Source organism: Tyto alba, unplaced genomic scaffold (assembly GCF_018691265.1).
Source record: "Tyto alba isolate M040663 unplaced genomic scaffold, T.alba_DEE_v4.0 Super-Scaffold_40, whole genome shotgun sequence".
NCBI classification, from domain to species: Eukaryota; Metazoa; Chordata; class Aves; order Strigiformes; family Tytonidae; genus Tyto; species Tyto alba.
This window is the reverse complement of record NW_024881316.1, coordinates 21,923,058-21,946,185: the sequence shown is the minus strand read 5'-3', so window position 1 is coordinate 21,946,185 and position 23,128 is coordinate 21,923,058. Positions and strand designations below refer to the sequence as shown.

The 23,128-nt window shown below is 34.6% G+C and overlaps 1 protein-coding gene across 7 annotated transcripts in view; it reads left to right on the top strand.

Annotated features, from left to right (window-relative positions):
• The window catches only part of PHF3 (PHD finger protein 3), a 58,239-nt gene that overhangs the window by 24,720 nt on the left and 10,391 nt on the right, over positions 1 to 23,128 (top strand). For all 7 annotated transcript variants that reach the window (XM_042803478.1, XM_042803476.1, XM_042803480.1 and 4 more), the window contains 11 exons: positions 9,399 to 9,726; positions 10,697 to 10,874; positions 13,326 to 13,476; positions 13,601 to 13,757; positions 14,809 to 14,925; positions 16,976 to 17,107; positions 17,529 to 17,661; positions 18,173 to 18,368; positions 19,998 to 20,145; positions 21,615 to 21,704; positions 22,543 to 22,738. In XM_042803478.1, the coding sequence (XP_042659412.1) occupies positions 9,399 to 9,726; positions 10,697 to 10,874; positions 13,326 to 13,476; positions 13,601 to 13,757; positions 14,809 to 14,925; positions 16,976 to 17,107; positions 17,529 to 17,661; positions 18,173 to 18,368; positions 19,998 to 20,145; positions 21,615 to 21,704; positions 22,543 to 22,738 (1,826 nt within the window). The remainder of the gene's footprint in view (positions 1 to 9,398; positions 9,727 to 10,696; positions 10,875 to 13,325; positions 13,477 to 13,600; positions 13,758 to 14,808; positions 14,926 to 16,975; positions 17,108 to 17,528; positions 17,662 to 18,172; positions 18,369 to 19,997; positions 20,146 to 21,614; positions 21,705 to 22,542; positions 22,739 to 23,128) is intronic.

The window sequence follows — 23,128 nt, the reverse complement described above, 5'->3', positions numbered from 1 at the left end:
TTAAATTCAAAAAGGCTGCTTCATGGTACGAAAATACTTCTGTGGATATTTTTAAAGCAAAATACACACATTTGAGGGTTAAGCTTCTCGATATCTGTTAAAAATTCAGCTTTGAGTTGAACTCGTCCTTTTGACATTGTATTTTTGCCAACATTTTAAACATACCGGTTTTCTTGTTCTGAATGTCTTAGAGTTCAGAAAGTCTTGATTTTTAATACTGAATGTACCTAACCAGCACTGTAGTGAGGTAGAACAAAATCTCCTAATTCTAGTTTATAAAGTCAAAGTAATGTTACAGAGTAACAGAGTAAGTAATGCAACAGAAGATACACATACAATGCATTGATACAGGATTAAATGCAACAAACCAGTTTTGCACATTGCCAGCTCTAACTGCTGCTAGAAGAATAGTATAATGTGTGGATCACTAGCTGAGGTCAGACTGAGAGAACCCGTGAGTTGCCACAGATGGTGATGACTGGTATCCTCAAATTTGTAATGTCAGTCTCATTAAGATTTTTTTTTTTAATATGTCTGTGTTAACTGTTGACACAACCAGCGGTTCCAGTGGGAAAAGATCAGATTTGCTACATGTAGAAAGAGATTTACATAAACACAGAATTTTTGTGTATAGAATGTGACTGAGAAACACTAGTGAAGTGAGGAAACTTGCAATATTGAGCCCTGTGCTTAATAACAGAAGACTTAAGAATGTCAGTCCAGCACTCTTTATCATAACTATTCTAAAAAATGAAGTTTTAGTTTGTTCAAAGTACTTCTATTTTGTAGTTATATACTACAAATAAAAACTCAAACCTTTCGGATTCACTTGATATCATTAAGATAGAATAGGAAGCAAAACTTGTATCTCAAGTGCCTTGTCATTTTGTACTTGTTTAATTACTGCTGCAAGAAGAAGAAAATATTTTCAGTACAGTACAAAAGAAAAAACCAAAAGCTTAGCATGATACATTTTACTTTAATGACTCAGAAAAACATCAAAACTATCTAAATTGACTATAGTGATAAGATTTTTTCATTTGCTTTGTGGATTGCTTTTCAAGGAATTTTTGTTTTCCCTCTGTAACAGCCTACCTGGTCAGCCCATTTCCTTTTTTGATCTGATCGTGGTATTAGGAGAAAAGGAGAAACTGTTATTTGACAAATTTGTGTCTCACTAAGTTCAACAAATGTCAAAGGCAGAGCTGAGATCTGAAATAACATTTGTGTCTATATCCTGCTCTGTGGTTATTTAAACTTTGGAAGCTTTTAGCAATGCTGTGGTACAAATTACTTGTAGAAAAAGAAGTTGAACTGATGTTGCAGCCCCAAGTTAGGAAATAATGTGCTTAAGTTTTGCAGTACGTCATATGAAGTACATTCAGAATTCAGGCTGCAAAATAGTACTCACTTGAACCTTTTTGTATTCCTCGCAAGAAATGCAAGGCCACTTGTTGTGAATGTAGTACTAAGCTTGGAAAATTGATTGTTTGAAGATAATGCGTGGAGATTGTTTCATCAGATTTGTTTGTGTGCTGAATCCCCAAAGTGGGATACTTACATAGACCTTTCACAGCCCCAGGGGAATTTAACTGTGCCTGCTAAAAGAATGGTGCAAGAAGGATGGTACTTATATGCTGTTTTATTTCAGAATCAGCACCTGACAAATGGAGTCAATTTATATCTTTAGGAATATATGTGATAATTTGCTGGTCACATGCAAAGTCAAAGTATGCTGACCTTGCACTGTAGATAAATCAGATTTGGCTGGGAAAGGAGGAATCCTTTTTTACAAACATGTGACTGCATGATCAAAAAACTTTACAAGTTACAACATGTCTTACTTTATAAGAGGCATGCCTGGTTTCTTTGCTGTTAATTGATTGTCATTCTTTGGCACCTGAGCTTTGAACAATGACTATTCATACTCTGTTTCCCACTTATCTTGATGCTTGCAAGCTGGAACCAACATAGGTGTTTGATATATCTATATTACCCAGAGAATGAGTGGTCAATGTTTGGCTTTAGGACCATTTATTTCAGTCTATTTGCTTGATGTATTGTGCTTATTCCCCTTCAGAGATTTACCTTTGCAGCATAACTAAAAAATAATTGTTCTTTCATATGAAAACTAAACCCCTCTGTTTCTGGACAAGTCAGATAATTATGATGTAACTTTTCATACTTAGTAATTTTCAGCACATCTGAAACAGGTGGTTTTTCAGTGTAAAGTTTGAATTATTCATTATAGCATTGCTTTCAACATGTTTGACTTTGCCATTGTGTTCCTATATTGCTAGCAGATGTTTTCGCATCAGCTAATAACATAAAAATGACACACATAAATTTTCATTTATCTATAGATGAAATGTGTATGGATATACAAATTACATAGAAAAATGTTACAAACTGGAGTTACTACCTCAACTTCCTAATGATATCACGTGATGTTGAAAGTATTAAGCTTTGTCACAAACAATAGTTACTTTTCCTAAAGACAGATCAAAGATGATTAAAGATAGTTGAAGAAAAGTATAATATTTAATTTCTTGGCATGGAGCTAGATGAAGATGGCAGCTCTGCAGCCACTGAAAAATCTGCTAATATAAGATTTCTTCGTGTATGCATCTCATGCATCTTTTTGATACAAGGGCTCATATAAATTTATCCAGTTTTCACTGAAGAGGTTCAAGTTCTCTGCAAGCTGGAGGGCTAAACTCACTCCTCTTCTTGTACAGATAGACAAAACCTAACTGATATTTTCCATATTGTCTCCCTTGTCTTCACTCTGTCTTATTTAATGGAAGAAGTTCCACCAATTTCTGATTAATATTTCATAGTACATGACTTGAGATACTCTTTCTATGCAATTTTTCTAGAAAGCATATATCACAAGGGAAGTCTGTAGTTTTAATTTGTTGCAGGTGACTTCCTCTTTTGATTTCTACAATTCTAGTAATGTTTTTTTAATAGGCTGAGGGAGTTTGGGCTTTTTCTTTTGTTGCTGTTTTGTGGTTTGGGTGTTTTTTTTTTTTTTTTTGTTTGTTTGTTTTTTCTGTTTTTGTTTTGTTGCTGCTTGGGATTTGATCATGCAGTTTATGTGGTCAGACACAAACTGGCCTTCTCAGATTTCACAGAAGAATTAAGTGATGCAGTACCAGAGTGTTACTTAGGATCTTCTTTCTCCCCACATTTCAACTCTGCTTTAATATAGAGGAAGAGTTAGTAATATTGTAAATGACAGTAATTGGAAAGTGCAAGAGTTAATTTAGGAATGATACAATATTCCTGATCTCTTGCATACACATAGTCACTAAAAAGTTTCTGAACAACTATTAATACAGAAAATTACTTTGGCTGATGGATGAAGTTAAAAAAAAAATCTGAAAACTGTTTTTTCCTGTTATAAAGATTAGGACATTTGTTTTTTGAAACTATTGCTAATACCTGAGTAAACTATTTTGGGACCAGGTGATCATGTAATTTCCACAGCCAACACAAGGGAGACTGGTTGAGGAAGAAGGTTTAGGCTTCAAACTTATAACCACCCTTGAGTTACTCGTGCATATTTTTTTAAGGGTGGATGCATATACAGCAAATGAATCACTGTTGTGACAGCATTCTTCAAAAGAAACAGTAATTAGAATAATTACAATGCCTTAGTTCTAGTACATGTTCATTGAATGTGTTAAACTGCAGATTATGCAAGGTGTCATCAGTTTATAGTCATGGATGATACTTCTAAATTTTCTGCCTCACTTAGTGTTTTCTTCCACTAAGAAAAGCCTTACAATGTTAAAAAACATCTCTGATGTCTACTCACAGCTGTAGAAAAAATGAATGACAATATAAACAAAATAGCATTATAATGTATAATCAACAAATGGAAGGACTCCACTGTGGTTTATATTTAGAGCTGTATCACTTTAGTGGATTTTTAGATGGATTATATTACTGTGCTGCAGTATTGGTAGGAATATTATCATCAGTATTATTAGGGAATCAGGCAAATGGATAGCATGAGCTATCTAAAGTACACAGTTTTATAAAGTATGTGTATATATGCAGTTTATAGAAAGTACGATCCTGATTCTGCAAGACACAACATGTTGTTATAATCCATTGGTAATAGAACTTTCTTTAATTATTTTTTTTTTTTATAGATTTGTGATTGATCTTAGGAGATCTATTGTACCCATTTTTTTCAGGGTTTTGAGAAGTTCAGTGATTTTGGTTTTCCTGTTTTGTTACTGGGTGTGTTTCATGCATTCAGCTTTAGTTCAAAGAGCATAGGGTTGCTTGTCTCCGTGCTTTCTTTTTGGAGAGGTTCATGTAACATAAAAAGCAAAGAATCATAGAATAGAATTATAAAATGGTTTGGGTTGGAAGGGACCTTAAAGGTCATCTGGTGCTAACTCCCCTGCTGTGGGCAGTGACACCTTTCACTAGACCACAGAAAATTATGCCTTTAAGGAAAAAAGAAACTTACATTACATAGGAGATGGGTTATTGAAATGTAATACTTTGGAAATAAGTTTGCAGTGTGCTTTTCCTATGCTGAAAATTCCATGTCAACAGATCTGCTGATAGTGTTTCTTTTGAAAACAAGTTGTTCCTGTTTTTAGAAGTTCAAAACCTGAAAAATCATGTCACCTGTGTTAGACTTGTACAAAACGAAAACAGGAGAAACTGCTCATATATATATGTGTTCTGACAAGGTAGTTCAGATTCTTTTTTTTTCTTGACACTCCTTTCACTTGAGCTTTAAATTGAGCCTATACTACTTCACTGATACGAAACTGTCTCTTGTGAAGCTGCTGTGAATATTTTTTCTATTAGTAACATCTTTATTAGCTGAAGTAAAGCTGCCTTGATGCAGTGTCTGTTTTAATTCTGATGACTAGCATCGATGTAGCTGAGACACAGTTGTAATGTTAATACAAATTTACAACAGATTTTATAGAAGATTGGTGAATGGTGCCATTAAGGGAGGTGGGGGGCAAATGCAGATGTGGAACATGCTTTACATACTTAAGTCCTTAAAGTATGTGAACAGTGGTTTTACTATTGGATGAATTCGGGGTTAGGGCGTCTTAGTGAATAATTCTAAGTTTTCCATTTTTGTTTTGTTAACATTTGAGTCCTATTACAGTGGTTTCCATATGCTTTGTACCACAAATGCAAAGAACTAGAGAGGCAGTTATGAAGAAAATGATTTTCTATGATAATGCACCCTACGTGATTGATTTATCTTCAAATGGTGATTATTGGCACACACTGAATTATTCTGACAGTTTCCAATTCTTTGTCTTTTATTTTACTCATAAGTATAGCTTTACAGCAAACTGTACTATTCAGAAGATGGTTTCTGCCCAATTTAGTTGTAAAATCTTATTTCACAATAATGGATTTCTCTGGAAACTTGCTTTCGTTACATTAGTTGAATGTATGTAAATTAATATTGAAACAGAGCCTGTATATTTTGAAAATAAATTGTCCAAGCCTGATTGTTTTCATCTAACAGATGAATTTAATTTACTACAGATAACACACCAGGGAAAATCTCCTAATCTTGAGAGATTGTGGAAGGTTTGCATTATTATTTCTCTCTTTTTATGTATCATATATTACTTTATGATTTTAAGATGCATCTGTAGTCCACACATCAGCACAAAAGAAGAAATTTCTTTAAGGAAATGAAACAGTAACATACTCTGCAAAGGTCCCAGTGAACTATAGTACTGTCTGCTGTAACCTGTCTGGTGGTCTTAGATTTTTCTTAAAAGAAAATTTTGTCTTTATATTAAAGTCCAGTGAAAGCAATTCTGTTATTGAATGTGTCATGATTTCGTATTTTAAAACAGATTTTTCTTTCTCTTTCAGCTTTACATCTTCCAATCCAGCCTTACAACATGGGTAAAACTCCTGCACTTCAAACTTGAAGCAATCTGCATTAAGAAACTTTGGTGTTTTAATAGTCCAAGATATCAGAACCTCTTCAGTCACAACTCTGACAACTGTGCAAGAGGACATCCTTGATCCTTCCAGCCAGGCTTCAGTTTCCCCTGACTCCCCTTTTTAGTCGTTGAGCATTGCCCCTTTCCCAATTACAATTGCTCTTAAAAGTCATAACTATGTTTTGTGTGCAGATAAATGAAAAAGCTAAAAATGTAAAAGTGACCTTATGGTAGAAAGGTTTATTTACATTACTGGTATTGAAAACAGTATGTTCTCTCCCAGCCTCAGAAGTTTCAGTCTTGCAGTTGACTACTGAAAATACTAATAGAAATAGTGAATTTTGTAGGCAGGCAGCACCAGTGATTTTATTACCGTTTTGTGTAACCAGGCTTAAACAAGGCAATTGTAAACACTCCATTCTGTTTTATGGTACAGGCTTCATGGACATTTCCAGATTCTCTTTGTAGTCTTAGTTTCTGAATCCTGAATTCTGAAGTTTTACTCTGTGTGTTTAAATATAGTGTAACTGAAACATCACTGTGAAGGCTGGAATGAAGCCAAACGGATATTCCATCTTCAGTACTTTGCTTAAGATGGCTTGAATGGCATCTGTTCATCTTGCTGTATATTCTTAGTGAAGAATGATCTTTTTTTCTGAGCTAAATTCATTATAGGGTTTTTTTACCCTTTTTTTTTTTTTTTTTAAGTCACCTGAAAATAAAGATATAAGACTGGATACCTATCCTGGTGCTTTACTTATATCATACACCTCTGTTGCCCACTTAATGTGTGTGAGTGAAGCTGAAAAATTCCACGTGCTGTCGATTTGAAGTTGCGGATGTGCAGCATCTTGTGTATTTAGTCTCCAGAATTAATATCTTCTGCAAATTTAGTCCATTTTCTAAACAATCAGAATTTTGTTTTGGTTGCTAAAGGTTTCAGTCTGCCTTGCTCATTTAACAAATCAGTCTCCAATGCCTGAATTTACAAACTAGGGAAAAAACACATAAATTTTTAATAAAAATTCAAGTAGCAGCAGTTGTGGCTTCAAGACGGTGTGTTCTTGGTTTTCTTCTATTTTTAACCAAAAAGCATTCATTCAGTACACCAAAATAACCTTTAAGCAAGAAGCACATGACTGTATACTTTGATCTTATTTCAGCTCCACGGAAAATCTTATGTTTGGAATTTTTGTAACAGTTTCAGTGTTCCCAAAACTAATACTTTCTTGCAATGGTACAAGATGTATCCTAGGTTGTAAAGTATCCTCTTTTGGATCCTTGCAGTTTTGAAATAGGCTCTTACACTATATTTCTTGTCATCACGTGTTTGGCTCTCAGCAAGGAGCAATTGCTTCTCTTATTTTCCTGTTGTGTTTATTAATGCTATGGTACTACTCTGGTAAGGCCATCTGAAGCAGTTGTCCCCTAATGTTTCCTTTCTTGTATCCTCACTTTGCTGGAATATGGATTTGAAAAGATGAAGATACTGACAAAATGTGAAGGAACCTCTGCCTTCCTGGTTGAAGCTACTAAATAGATGGACAGATACTGTTTGCTAGTGATAAGTAATACCATAAATGCAGCTCAGAAAACATAATTAAAACTGAGAAAATAGTTTTTCTCACAGACTAGATTAAAACCCAGTTTCTTGAATCTAACAAACAGCATCGTAGGCTAGTGAAGCTGAAAATGACCTTTTTCTCAAGCTGCTGGAGTTTTAAAACTTCTCAGACTCATTTTGCATCAAAAGATGATTTACTTCAGCAGAATTCTGATTTATTTTGGGGTAAGCAAGAACAGAACATAAAGCCACAAAATTTTCTTTGCTTTTTCTCTTGTTTTAAATGTCTGCTGTTAGTAAGAATTTTCATCTTGAGATACCAGTAGATCTTGAATACAATACCTACATCAAGCCATCTGGATTGTTCATTTACAGTTCTGGAGAATGAGAGTACCTGTAAGCACGTTTGCAATATGTATATGATTTTTCAAAGCAGATAAGTCAGCAGATAGCAGATCGTAGCCTATATAGAAACATACATAAATTCAGAATAATTTCCTTAGAATCATCTTACAAAACAGATTTATAGGATATTAAAGAAACGGGGTTTGCAGGTCAAGGTATTTAGCTTGTTGAGTATGTTGCTGCAACAACCGGTGTTTCATGAATTTTAAAATCAGTTCTGTTTTCTATGGAATTTAAAAATTAGTAATTCAGTAAATTTTCAGTATTAACAGAGAACTCACACATTTCATAATAAAGTGAAGTTTTTTGAGATTTTTGTCATCCAGACAATATATGTCTGTTATAATAATGAACCTGGCATCTTTAGTAGTGATGCCAGGTTCATTATTATAACAAAGGATTGTAAAAAATAATCACTACCCTGTATTCCTCCTGAAATAGATTTATTGAGGTTTTTAACCTGTGTAACTTTGAAATGCTGCATCCTTCCAAAATAGTTCCACTGGAAATTGTGTACCCATCAGTGTAATTATGTACTAGTGATACCCAGTGGAGCTTTTCACAATGTTTCCATAACGGTTTTATTTTAGACCAAGTGCTGTTTACAACACTTTGAAAATACTACCTGTACCTGAACTTAATTTTACTTTCAAAATAATGAAGCAGCTGAAGTGACTGAGATGAAAGGTGTCCTTTTAATGCTATTCATTTTGGTGTTTGAAACTTTATTTAAATAACTACTATCTGAATAAAATAGATGAGCAACACAGAAGTGACATGTACCTTATTTAAAACAAGCTAGTCATTGCAAGACAGATGTAGTTGGAAGCCAAACTCCTGGCCCCATACTTACCAGTAAAGAGAATAAAAAGTAGCTTTCTGGAAATAATTCAGTAATAATGGTCTAAGGAATGTGATGTAAAAAACCAACTAATTTAGAATAGCTTGATGTTTCTGTGCTCACTTGTCAAAACATTTCAACATCTCTTACTGCTTTTGAAGGTTGCAGTTGTTGATACATTTCTGCTGTAAGGATGATCATATTTGAAGGGCAGCAAGGATAATACAGTCTTGCAAGAAAATTTTCAAGTCTTTTCAAATACAAGCTTACTCATTTTGAGAGTATTTGTTTTAGGTTTTTTATTTTTTTGTGTGTTGTTTTTATTTTTTTTACATTCCCATCAATTTTTTTTAATAGTAGTCTGAAAAAATCTGGTTGGTAGGATTTGGAGGCAGGTGACAAAAATATGATGAGGTTATGATAGTCTCTTGGACTACTGCAAAAGGCAAAAAATATTTCTCAGATCATACCATGTCGTAAGGCTGGAGATGGATGTAAAGCTACAAAGAAAATCACGTGCCAGGTAAGAACGAATTATTGAGATGTACAAATCAGAACAAGTATGGTACATTCTGCTTAAGTTGCTGTATCTTCTGTTGTAGTCTATACACTGACACGTCTTTCTTTTCAGGTTTATGGTAGGCTGTGGTAGATGTGATGATTGGTTTCATGGCGACTGCGTTGGACTGAGTCTTTCCCAAGCACAGCAGATGGGTGAAGAAGATAAAGAATATGTGTGTGTGAAATGCTGTGCTGAAGAAGACAAAAAAATGGAGTCTTTTGATCAAACTGTACCAGATACTCAAGTGAAACCTGAAATCCATAGAGAAGAAAAAGCAATCGAGTGTGAAAAACTGGGGATGTCGAAGCAAATGCCTACTTGTAATCTAAATGTAACAACTGAAAAAACAAAGCAAACAGAGGATGCTGGGAAGCACAAAGTAAAAATCTTCAGGCGGGTGAGTCTTAATGCTTGAAGTTCTGTTAATTATTGGTGGTAGAAGGAGTTTCCTTCTAACCCTCTGCCATTTAAAATACAATATTTCAAACATATTTGTGAATCTAATTTAAAACTTATCCATAATTATTTTCAGAGTTACTTCATTTTCTAAATGGCTTGACTTTTGAGACAATATTGCTAAACTCTTATATTGAGCAAGGTTGTGTGCATGTCGTGTGTGTGTATATACAGCTGTACATACATAGATGTATATAGAAATGATGAAGAACTCGGTGCATTTTTCTGCCAATTTGCTGTATGAAATAAATCTCTTAAATATCTGTAAAACAGTATGAAACCAGAACTTTAGTTTGATTGTTTTAACTTCAGATTGTATGTAGAAGAAAATGCTGAACATTTTCATTAGGGCCTTTCTGCTTTCTGTGCGTCTCGTTTTACTAACCAAAGAATATTTTGTAAGAACAGTGAGATGTTTTTTGTTACAGTTCTTTTTGTATAGCATCATAGTCATCATAACTTAATCATCAGTAATCTTTTTTTTGTCTTATTTCTGAATAGTATTGCAATTCTGACATGTAAGCTATTGTGTTTAGTCTTGGTGTTCATGTGCTTTCTAAACATAAGTGACTTTCTGTGGATGTGGGAATAAAACTGGTTAAGGGTTATTCATTGGTACCCATGACTTTCTAAAATAACTGGAGGTGTAATGGTTTTCAACATAGAGTTTAACTGCAGATTGCCTGTGATGTGCCTTTGGCCAATATTTCAAAGAGATTGTTAAGCAATACTTGGCAGTAATTTGGGATATTGTTTAGTAACTTTTTAGAAAATATACAATGGTGCATACATCCAGGGAATTTATTACACAGAATACTTAAAAAGAAAAAAAATGGGAAAAATGTGTGGTAATTAGGTAGTGGTTCATTGTGGCATTCAGTAGCATGCTAATGTGTAAATGTTTATTTCAGGAATCTGGTGATGGGAAGAACTTGTCAGAGTCCAGAGACTCAGATACTAAAAAAGGGCAACATGCTCCTGCTCGAAAAGGATCACAAACTGCTGTAATTCCTCGGCGATCTCCTGAAGATAAAAGTGAAAAAATAAGCAAAGAATCTCTTAGTATGACTGAAAGGTCCACGAAATCAGGTAGTGAGGTTTGGTGAAGTACTTCATGCTGTAATTCACATACATGTACAGCCAAGGATGTTGACTTTCTTTATAGTATAAGGTTTTCACACCACATTCTGTAGTGCAAGTGATGGTGATCTGAAGAGCTGTTTATGATCTGTTTATGATCTTTAGGTCTCATTTCATTTAAATTTTTATTTAGCAGGTAGTTGTTTCCTGTGTAGATGTGTGTTTCCTGTTAGAATAGTAGAGGATGCTCACATAATTAAGAATGGGAGAAAAAGTGAACAGAGACATCTCTGTCTTAAACTTTATTTCACATTGCAGAAAACTCTTCCATAAAATACTTAATGTACATAAAAGTGTTTTAATTGCTATATAAATTAAACTTTGACTTACTGATGTATTTTGCACAAATTGACAAATAATTGTATCAACTCATTTCAAAGGGGAACATTATATTGCACACTGAGCCATCAGTTTTTCATCTAAATTTTATTTGAAAGGTTGAAGGGACACATTTCCCCTCCCAGCAACCTCTGTCTTCTCTCCAGCTCCCTTCCAGGAAGCATTATTCTTCTAATATCATGGTAATATTAAATTGTTGTCATTTGGGACTGAATTCTTAGCAGCAAAGCTAGTGGGATTTTGTGTGAGAGCTGTGTCTTTAACACCTAAGCTCAAGCTTTGAATTCTTATCTAAAAAGCAATAAATCTGCTCTTCTGATCTTTTGCCAATGTTGATGCATTCTAGAAACTTGTAATGGCAGAAGAAAACAATTGAAAATGTGAGGGTTAAATGTAAGTCTAAATGTAGGTGTTTTATGCTGAATGGTATCTTTTAGACTTCAGGTACCTTGTTGTTCAACTTCGAAATTCTGAGTAAAGAAATAATTGACATCCTATCTAACTGCAAATTGCATGGAGTGAAATGAGTCTTTGGCATCCATGAAATAATTGAGTTGTTCTAAAATATATTAATTGAACTAGGAGATGACAAAAAGATTTTTACAGTGATGATTTCAGAATAGAACTTAATCTGAAAAATAATTTTTAAACAGGACAGGCTTGGCAGTCTAGTTTAGGACAATTAGCATAAAATTATTAAGCAGCACATTTGTCTTAATCTCTTAACTGCTTTGAATTATGCTTATAGTGGCACTGTTTATTGCTAATCTTGCCCATCACTTCCCTGTTATGGCACTGTGCTTTCAGATGGTTGGAACTTTGCCAAAATATTACTGGCATGTGGAGGTTTTCCATTTCCCCTGATCTCCTCAGGCTACATTTTTTGAAAGGTTTGAGCCCAGTTTTCATCCTCCTGAGGCACAGATGAGCAAAAAAATCTATTGAGCAAATAAAACCATTATTAGAGCTGCTTTACTTAACAAGCCTTGCATATGAATACTTTAGATCACAGCACAGGAAGGCGAACGGCTGCCTCAGGTCTGTACCACCTTGCTGGTGAGGAAGGGGAAATCAGCAATTTTGATAGGGATGATAGTTGCATTAATGAGAGAGTTGATCCAACCACACAGTCTGCCCTACAGAAAAGAAAATCTGTCTTTTTATAGCTAGTTGAAAACATAGTTAGTTTGCTTCTGGTATTAATGCATTCTTAAGTTGCACTCAATAGGTGAAAGTAATAATAAATACTTCTTTTTACCATTAAACACTCAAGTTCGATCTTTATCAGTCTTCAATTTGTTTCTCTTTTCAGAGTATAAAGTGAATAAATGAATATTATTTTCCATTGCTTTCATAAATAGAAGGCTACTGCTCTAAGTTAGTGACATGTTCACGTGTTGAGACAAATGAGCTTTCTGTAGACACTCTGAAAATTAAAGGTTGAAAGAACGTGGGCTTTTTGCATTAATGATTTTAATTTGATTAGAAATTAACATTATTTGTATTGTTTATGACACAGACATTATAATGGCCTTGTTTAAGAGTGTCTGTTACCTGAATCAGAAGCTGAGATTATTATAATTGAAATAATTTTGGTGGCTAACAAATACAGAAATGTGAAGTTTACTTTAAAATAGCATTTTTCATTAAAGTTTAATATGCTTATAGTATGTTCCTCCCAGTATATTATTTCTCATTTTACTTACTGAAAAATCAATCTATGCTGTTAAAACAATTCCGGATCAAAAATCCTACTTAAGATCAAACAAATAAGCACTAGTCATCTTGGTTCAGAGTAGAAGAAAATACCTTAAGTCAAAGGGCAGAAGTCCTGTTTGTTTCTGCTAAGGAAGTTTTTTTCTGGATTAATCTACGTAATACAAAATACGAATCAAATAAGAAAAAAACAAACAAAAATCCACCACCCTGTGAAATCCATTCCTTCTCCCTGAAGGTCAATTCTTAGCAGTTTAAAAATAAAACTTCATGACATCTAGCAACAGTCAAAACTTATAGCAGTGGCTTGAGTAGCTTACAGTTTTTAACTGTGTGTTTTGATAGGTGTTCATGAGAAACAAGAAATTAAGAAAAAGAAAAATGAGAAAGGATCCATTAGTTCAACACACCTGCCAGCTGTGCCAGCTTCCAAACCTTCTGCTGATCAGATAAGACAAAGTGTCAAGCAGTCTCTTAAGGAAATTCTGATGAAAAGGTAAAGATATATTATAAAATGAAATTATTAATTTGTGTTTGTAATTATTTTCTTTCAGAAGGTAGGGAAGAAAAAAATTATTTGGAAGCATTTGGTAATTTTTTGCCCATGTGTTCTCTTATAGATTGACAGACTCCAGTTTAAAGATTCCTGAGGAGAGGGCAGCAAAAGTTGCCACAAGGATTGAAAGAGAGCTGTTTTCTTTTTTTCGGGACACTGACTCAAAATATAAGAATAAATACAGAAGTTTAATGTTCAATCTAAAAGATCCTAAAAATAATGTATGTATTATTTGTCTGTTGTGATTTCCAGAAATCCTTTATTTGCTGTAGATTAAAGGAACAGTCTTCTGTGTATATACATTATTATTCCTTTCACATATTATCCTGTTTTTTATTATTTGTAGGTTTCCTCACCTTTTTGATGATGTTTGTCCTCTTGCATGCTTGGCGTTCTCTGTGTTTTTTTGCTTGTTCTCCACCATTAATTCTTCAACTTCTTGTTCCCAGTGTACTTTTTATGGTGGGGTTTCAAAGTGTAGTGGATACAGTTTGTCTAGTTTGTGTTGTATCTTTACCACTGATCTGTTTTTTTGGGTGTCCCTATACCACCCATAACCCTGTGCTGCTTACTGCACTTATTTTTGTTTCTGTCCAGTAGCCTGTCTCACTTGGATTTTTCGTACCCAGATTTCTCAAGCTTGGTCTTTTCTCTCTCTTCTGTTTTCTATGAGCCCATTATTCAACATCCTGCTTATCTCTTTAACTTCTGGTTTTTGTCCTTCTATCAGTTATTCTGATCAAGTTGATTCATCTACAGTATTTTACTATTACAGTTAGCCAACTGTAAATTATATGAACAGGCTAACTTCTGTCACTGGCTTCTCTTTGCTCATACTTCTAAATTATGTGAGGATTTTTACCCTAGGAATTAGGTTCAGTCAGTCAAGAAGCAAAGACATCCTCTCTAATACTGGCTTCTTTCCACTGTGTAATACAGGGGATTTGAACCTTCACAAAAAAAAAAAACAAAAAAAACCCCAGAGTTACTTCTGTAATGGGCATAAACTCACATTCTCAGTTGGAACCACAGTTAGTTATGTATCTGATCATTAAGGGTATATATAGATGCATTCTGTTCTGTAGAATAAATGGAGCTCTGAAATTAAGCTTTTTATCTTATAAAATCTAGTACTGCTTCCTGCCGTGGGAGATAGTTACAAAACAACATCATCCATATAGCTGTACAGAATATGTTGTAGGTTGCTTCTGTGCTTTATTTCCTGCTGTGAGCTGTTTGCCTTGATAGCAATAGCTAACTTTTTTCTTCCAGATACTATTTAAGAAAGTACTGAAAGGAGAGGTTACTCCAGACCATCTAATAAAAATGAGCCCAGAAGAACTGGCTTCCAAAGAACTGGCTGCTTGGAGACAGAGAGAAAACAGACACGTGAGATTTGTCAAATTACGTTGTTTTATTGACAGCCTAAACATATTTAATTTCTGTTTGCAGGTTAAGTGTATGTAGAAAGAATAGAATGCTTGTCACACAAAGCAACTCTGACTAATCAGGAACATCTCTGTGATTTATTTAGTCTTCAGAACTCAAAGTGGTTGTTTAGGAGAGAAGCGAAAGTGTAGTGAATTCCTGAAAGGGGGAAAACCATGCGTTTTCCTTTGCCATACAACTTTGTTGCTGCTTGCTCTTTCTTTCTTCTGTCTCAAGGGTGAAGGCTTCTTTGTCCTTATTTTCAACAAGATTTTAAAGCTTTAGATGAAGCTTTATACACACCAGTTTCTTAAAAAGGTAGAGAAGTCTCTTTGGACAAACCAAACCAAACTGGTGGTGTTTATAACTTACGTACTGATGGAGCATGACGATTTACTTCACTCACTGAGAAGTAAACCTGAAGCTGAAAAGCCAGTCTGTCAGCCTGAAAAGCAGTCTAAAGAAAAAAAAAAAACACAAAAACAACAACCAAAAAAAAAAAAAAAAAAAAAAAAAACCCAAACTGAAACAAAGCACCCCAACAAAGTGTATGAAGTTTATTAGGTTTGTTTGAGCATTACTTTTCTTGAAACAGTCAGACTATATTTCTATTTGTGTTGACAGTTTAGAAGGAGAAGCAGGAATATGAGGAGCGAGTTTAATTGTATAGAAAATGCCGCCTTCTTATATATTACCCTGTTTCTTGGGTAGTTAGTCCAATGATAATTAACTGCAGCTCCTTACAAATGTCTGGTTCACAGCATCAAGTTTAGAAAATCTGGGTTTATTCTGGCAGACTCCTCCGTATTTATATGCCGCTTCATAGAACTGAAAGGCACAAAATTTGAGTAGTGTTAACTGCAATTTGCATTGCAACAGTAATTATTTTATTCCTGGTGTTTTTTCTTTTCATTGCATATTGCAACTAGACCTGTTTATCAACCTGCAACTTGCTAGTTCATATGCAAAAACAGTTGAGCTTTTCTATTATCTCAGAGTTGTTTTGAGGGCCTAGAAAGGCATGAAAAGTTTGTTTATTTTGTAGCTATCCAAAGACCATCTTTTGTAATACATCTTTATTATATTTATTTTTATAAACAGCTATAAAATACTGAAAACAGACCATGCAAAACCGTATTCCACTGCTGTGAGGAACAGCTTCAAAACAAAAGCGGATGTTGCTCAAAAATGACTGAAAGGTCCTAAATATTTCAGAGAAATACTTAAAATTTTCTAGAAGTTGAAATGGAATACAAAATGTAAAATAAATAGCAATGTATCATTTGACTGTATTTTTCATTTTCCTATTTCAGCAAGACTTTGACACTTCTACTTACTGATTTTTTTGTTAAGTTTCCCCAGGTGTTCAAAAGTATCTGTAGGTATTTGGCAGACATATAAAGCAATCATAGAATCCTTGTTTCCTTATGAAACCAGGCTTAAAATACTGGGGACAGCCAACACAAACTGTTTCTGGTTTAAGAAGTAGACGTGCTTTAAGAAGCAATTTTAGAAGTAATGTCTTATGTTTTATTATTTGCAGCAGTGCTGATCAGAATTAGCATATCCATTACTTTAGGAATACATTTAAATGTTTTTTTTTGAGGTAGAACACTAGGTTTTTATACTAAAACAACCTCTTGAAAAATGATACAAATCTATATGTAATTGTCCTACATTGTGCCTATTATTGTGGGAAAATAGTTGGTGCATTTCTTTTCTTTAGCTCTTGAAAAATCAGACTTAACCTATCTTTAAATTTGGTGCTGAAGGTCTGCTTTATTACTTGTTTAATACATGCCTAATAAGTATTTGCTGCACTGTAGGTGTGAAGTTAGGTCTGCTGCTTGTGTGTTTGCTTTATTAAACTACTTGACACTTGCAAAATAAGAATGTATTCTTTCTTCCCCAGAGGGTTTCCTAATTTCAATCCTATTTCCTGTTGTTATATTTGTAGATTTCCAAATTTTATTGTATGGAAGTAAATATATGTAACTTCTTGTTTTTACAGACAATTGAAATGATCGAGAAAGAACAGAGGGAAGTTGAAAGAAGACCTATCACAAAAATTACTCACAAAGGCGAAATAGAAATTGAAAGTGAAACACCAATAAAAGAACAAGAGGAAGCCATGGAAATTCAGGTATAAAAGAAAACCTGACAACACAGTGTATTTAGTTCATGGATAATAATGGTTGTAAAGTGGTTTCTTTATGATGATGTTGTTCAGATCTGTAATTACATGCTAGGTTTGTTTTGAGTTTAATTTTTCTTTTATCCTTACTGACTTTCACTTCTGGTCCTGGTTTGGTTTTTATGTTTTGTGTCCGTGACTGCGTGATGAATTCTGACAGTAGTAGAAAACATTGTAAATCTTACCTAAAGGTTTTTAGGAATTAATTATTTTAATGCATTTGTAGATTTTTTTGATAGCCTTTTAGACTGTACAGCTAAAGGGAGAGTTTCATGTCTGAAGAGAAAAAAATGCCATAAAATATTTAAGCAATATTATGAATATTAACAGAGTAAAAAAAGGCTAACTGAAATGTGTTTGACTTTCTTAGGAACCTAATATGAAGTTGTTTGAGAAGTCAGAGGAAGCTGAAAAAGATAAAGTAGTAAGTGAATCTGCATCTCCGGACACCACAAGTCAACATAAAAATCATCTCTTCGATCTTAACTGCAAAATCTGCATAGGTAATTTTGAAAAACATGTCAAAATAAATACATAATGCTTGTATAGTGCTTTTCAGTCATTAATCTCAAGATTATACATCAAGAATGTAAATAATTTCTTCGGTTTTCCCCCTAATTTGCTTAGAAAGCTGTGGAAGCAGTGTTTTACATCATAATTTACAAAAGAGACAATATTAAAGGGTTAGGCTATTGTCATAAATGTGTCTTCTATTTAAAAAAAAAAAAAGACTGCAGAGAAAGAAATCCCTTTAATGGGTGTACATGCTACTGTTGATTCCTCATTTCTTTATCCTGTCCCATTGCAGTGGCAATATTCATGTATATTGTATAAATACATACAATGTATACATTTAGACATTGTATAAATATGTATAAAATGTATCATTTGTTTATCCTAACCCACTTTAATGGCAATATATGGTATTTTTGGCGTGTCTTCCATGCCTTCAGAGGAAGTCCTCGTGTGTTGCTTTAATAAAAAATAAAAACCATGGCAATTAATTCTCTGCAGGCCGAATGGCACCACCTACTGATGATCTTTCTGTGAAAAAAGTGAAAGTGTCTGTTGGTGTTGCACGGAAGCAGTCGGACAACGAGGCAGAGAGCATTGCAGATGCACTTTCTTCAACTTCAAGTATTTTAGCTTCAGAATTACTGGAAGATGATAAGCAGGACTCATCAAAATCGTCATTCACACCTCTCCCAAAGTAATATAAACTGTAGAAACAGTATTTTAAAATGAAAGACATTATTAATCTTGCTAAGTTATTATGACTAAAGCTAATTTTATTAATGATATTTTATTAATCTGTTTCTGTACTTGAAGTTATCCACATCTTCTTAGGAATGGGGTTCTCTGATGGAGTAAATGATGCTATGCATTTATATAAATAACATTATTATTGTGATTACAAACTTCTAATTATCACATTTTTTTTTGGGAAAGGGTAAAGTACCTTACACTTCCTGGTGCAACAAGGTCTAAAAAGGCATATAAGGTTATATTAAAAAAGGATATAGATTTCATACTGTATTTTGCTATTAAGGAACATAATATGTTGAATGGGGGGGGGGGGTGTTGTTATATGTGTATATGTAAAGCTAGGGAATTTGTGATTGCTCTAAACAGAGCATTTGCACTGATAAATCAAGCTAGTTTCAAATCTCAAAGCAACGCTTCTCTAGAAATGACAGTTAACAGCAGCTTGTTTGACGTTTTGCCATACTTGCTGTCAGCTCTTTTCCTTTTCTTCCACGCTTTGCTTTGCTAGCCACTAAAGAAGGAATTGCAATTTATGAGTTTTGTTTTTTTTTTTTTCTGGTTCGAGGGAGGGGTTCCTAGGAAAACATCAACTCAGTTATTTAGAATTGACCAGTGCTAGTGATGAAATTCTGCCTCTGTCAGGACAGTGTGATCCTTTACTGGGGACAGTGGACTTTGGTTTTTGAATAGCTTGCTGAAGATTCAAAGAAGTAATTTCTAGTGTAGACAGAATGAAAGGTAGGTTACTGTGTTACTGAAACACTACATCTGGTACTACTGGGCAGCTACCTTAAAACTGCTAATAGCATGCCTAGAATATTTTGATAACGTGTTGGGAAATGTTGAACTGTGGCTGCAATCTTTTCCATGAGGAAACCCTTAGGTTGAGAAACAGTTTCCTGTGACATTATTGAAATCTTTCCATTTATTCTTTGCAGCTGCTTCATTGACAGAAAACTGAAGCTTTTGGGTTTTTTGAAGTGGGGGGAAACCACTGTTTTGTATGGGTGACGATATTGGAATTAGGAGGAGGCACTCACAGAAGGTGTGGAAGTGATGCATGGGTGAGAAGAGATGAGGAGCCAGCTTGTGGGACAAGGGAGGGGAAGGGGGAACGCAGGTGTTCAGTTAGCAGACAGGTAGTGTTGCAACAAAACATAGGAGCTGAGAAATCAGGGTGCGGAAAGGCCAGCAGGCAGTATGTCTTCTCCCTTCCTCTGTGGTAGGGAAAGATCTTACGGAGTCTGCAGCACCTGTATATATTTGTGTATCCTCTTCAGTAGCATTTAATAACTTGGACTAAAGAAGTTCTTCATTCTCAAAAGATACAGAAGTGAACTAATGTGCTGCTTCTCTAACTGTCCTTCCTGTAACATATATCTGTTCCACTGGAAGATGAGAAACATGGTTGCCCACCTGTCTCTTTTCACTGACCCTTAAGTATGCTTAACTAATAAAATTCTTAATGACACGTCATTTGTTTTACAAAGAAAAAATATGACTTTCATTATCTTGCATGGTATATCATGTTCTAAACAGTGATTTTTTTGTTTGTTTGTTTCTCATTTTTTAGGTCAGAAACACCTGGTACTGTGGAATGTGAAAGTCTGTTTCTGGCACGCCTGAATTTCATCTGGAAGGGTTTTATCAATATGCCTTCAGTAGCAAAGTTTGTTATTAAGGCTTACCCGGTTTCTGGCTCTTTTGAGTATTTAACAGAGGTATTTATATTTACTGTAAAGAATGAACAATTCATTTATTCAGTGACTTGTTAACCTCGTATGCTAATAATAGTATAACAATGAAAGGCAGTGAAGCATGATCATTGTGCTGAGTAAAGTATTTGTGGGAGGACATAAGTTAGGGTATGTATTTGTAAGTAAATTACTTTTTAGTTTGTCCTGCATCGACTCATGATGCATCAGGATTCATGTTCTTTGAATACATTGCAAGATGTTTTGCTCTCATCTTGCTGTGAAATGATTCTTGAGGATGATCAGCCATATTTCCAGAGCTGCTTTATGAAAGTGCAACTATTTTTTTATTTATTATGAAGTATCTTCTATAGTACAAAGTAGCAGGGAAAAATAGGATGAAATTTGCTACTGAAATAACAACCTCAGTGGCATCCGTTTCCTGAATTAGGATTGAGAAATTTATAGCTCAGTTTTGAATTCAAAGTATTAAACAAGTCAATACCAGTTTTTGGAAGAGAAGCATCTACTGGTGGTTTCTGTTGCCAGTGCGAGAAGTCTACTCATCTTCTACAACAGAAACCTGCATAACAGAGTTTATTTTTTTTTGCCTGTCTGGTGGCAGTTCTGGTGCTAGCCTTCCATTGTGAAACTAAATTGTCCCTAAAAAAAAAAAGTTCACGTAGTGTTCTCTTCAGTGTTTGAGAGGCAGGAAAAGGATGCAACTGCTTATAATAGTTGTCTTCATGTCATGAAATAAAAATCAGAGAGCTAATAAGGCTCAGTGTTACTTCTTGTCGGTACCACAGGATGCATCAGCTTTCTAATTAAAAGGACTTAGGTCATCTGTTAATGAGATTGTCTTTACTTTGCTGTAAATCTTCAGTGAAGTGCAGGGCAAGCAGTACCCTTTAATACTAAAGGATTTTTTAATGAGTATGAGGTGCTTTTCAAAACTCTTCTGCTCTATTTAAAAAAATTATTTTTCCTTAGGTGTTTCTAAGTGATTCTGAAAGTCTGGTTTTGCTGCTTGTGAATAGTGAACTTGATATTATCCAAGAACAGATTTATATCTATATATACATGCATATGTAGGTTATGTTTTCCCTTCATGATTAAGATCTTGAAAGTGTATTGTATACGTAGGTGTGGGGCTCATAGCAGTTTGATCTTACAGCTAACTTGAGTGTTTCCAGAGCACAGTACTGTTATGTTTGTAGCTAACATTACTGAAACAAACAATTTTGGGGAGGTATAGATGAACGGTATTGAATGGTAACTAATTTAGTATAGATCATTGACTTTGCACTGAAAATCTTAATTTAAATATCCAGAATTTAAATTGATTTCTTTTTGCTGTTGTAACTCCTACTGATATTTTAAAATTATAATTTAAGAACTGAAAGAATTAAGTATGTTTAGAATAGATGAAAAACAGATACTGGATGAAGGGATTACTGCAATTGGATTCAGATTTCTGTTGTCCTTTCTCATAGGATTTACCTGATAGTATTCAAGTAGGTGGCAGGATATCTCCCCACACTGTCTGGGAGTATGTAGAAAAAATCAAAGCTTCAGGGACCAAGGTAAGAATTTCACATATTGAAAGCTTGCTGTTTAACATACATCCCATTCACCCTAATGATCTTTTATTTTCCCCTGGAACATGTGTGAAATGCATGACACTTTAAGGATAACTGATGGTTATATTGATGGTTTATGCCAAGCTGCTTTCTGGGCAGTCTCTCTCTCAGCCTGTCCTGGCGCAGGGGGTTACTGCGTCTCAAGGTCCAGGATTTTGCATTTGCCTTTGCTGACCTTCACAGAGGTCAGCCCATTGTTTTCAGTCTGCTGAGGTCCCGCTGAATGGCAGCCAGCCCTTGAGCATATTGACCACTGTCCCTGATCAGGTGCCATCTCAGTTTTGCAGGGGGTCTCCTGTCCTGTCTTCCAGGTCGTTAATCAAGCCATTAAACAGTATCAGCCGCAGCATTGACTGCTGAGCTGGTCTTTGGTCATAGTTCTGGGATCTGAATACTTGTATTCCCCTAGTATTAATGGTTATCTCAGACACAATAAACTACAAAATAAAGTTTTCTAGTAATGTTAAGGGTGGGGAGGGGAATAATTACTTGGAAGCTGGCATGCTTTCTTAAAACTTGCTATTTAGCTGGCTGATAAAATGTTGGCTTTTTAGTCATGCACTGTAATTATTTTTTTTTTTTTATACTAAGTGCTTTCTATTTGTTTTCCTTAATTTTTGCCCTGTTTCTGTTCCTTTTGCCTCATCTGTTGTTCTCTGCCTTCTTGGGAAGGCTTTTTCTCCTCTGAGCTGTGCTTTTAAATAAAGAGCCGTCACAAGCAATTAAAATGTCATAAAAAAAGGTATTTGACCACCTTTTTTCTCTGTCTTTTTGCAAACAGGAGATCTGTGTAGTTCGCTTTACCCCAGTAACTGAAGAGGATCAGATTTCCTATGCATTGTTGTTTGCCTATTTCAGCAGTAGAAAACGTTATGGTGTAGCAGCCAATAACATGAAGCAAGTGAAAGATTTGTACCTCATCCCTTTAGGTTCCTCAGATAAAGTCCCACATCATCTCGTGCCTTTTGATGGGCCTGGTAAGTACAGCTTGGAATTTGGAACTTTATTATCATAACACTACTTAAAGTAGTTTACAACAGAAATAAAAGAGAAATTAAAATTTTAAAATGCCAGCTCTTTTGTTCAAACATGGAGTGATTTTTCCATAGTATGAGCTTCCTTGAAAAGACATTATTTTCCCTTTGTAAGATTATTCTGATACTTTAAAGTATTGTTGTCAAAAAAATTACTGTGCGTAACTTTGTTTCATGTTTACAACATTCTTCCTCTAACACAGGTGTCTTTGTAGGTTACAGTCTCAGTAAATTCAGTGATGCAAGTGAACTATGGTAGTAGTCATACTGAGTTCCAAATTAATACTGTAACTTTAAAATAGTATTTTTTATTATTTGAAATGTACTAATTCC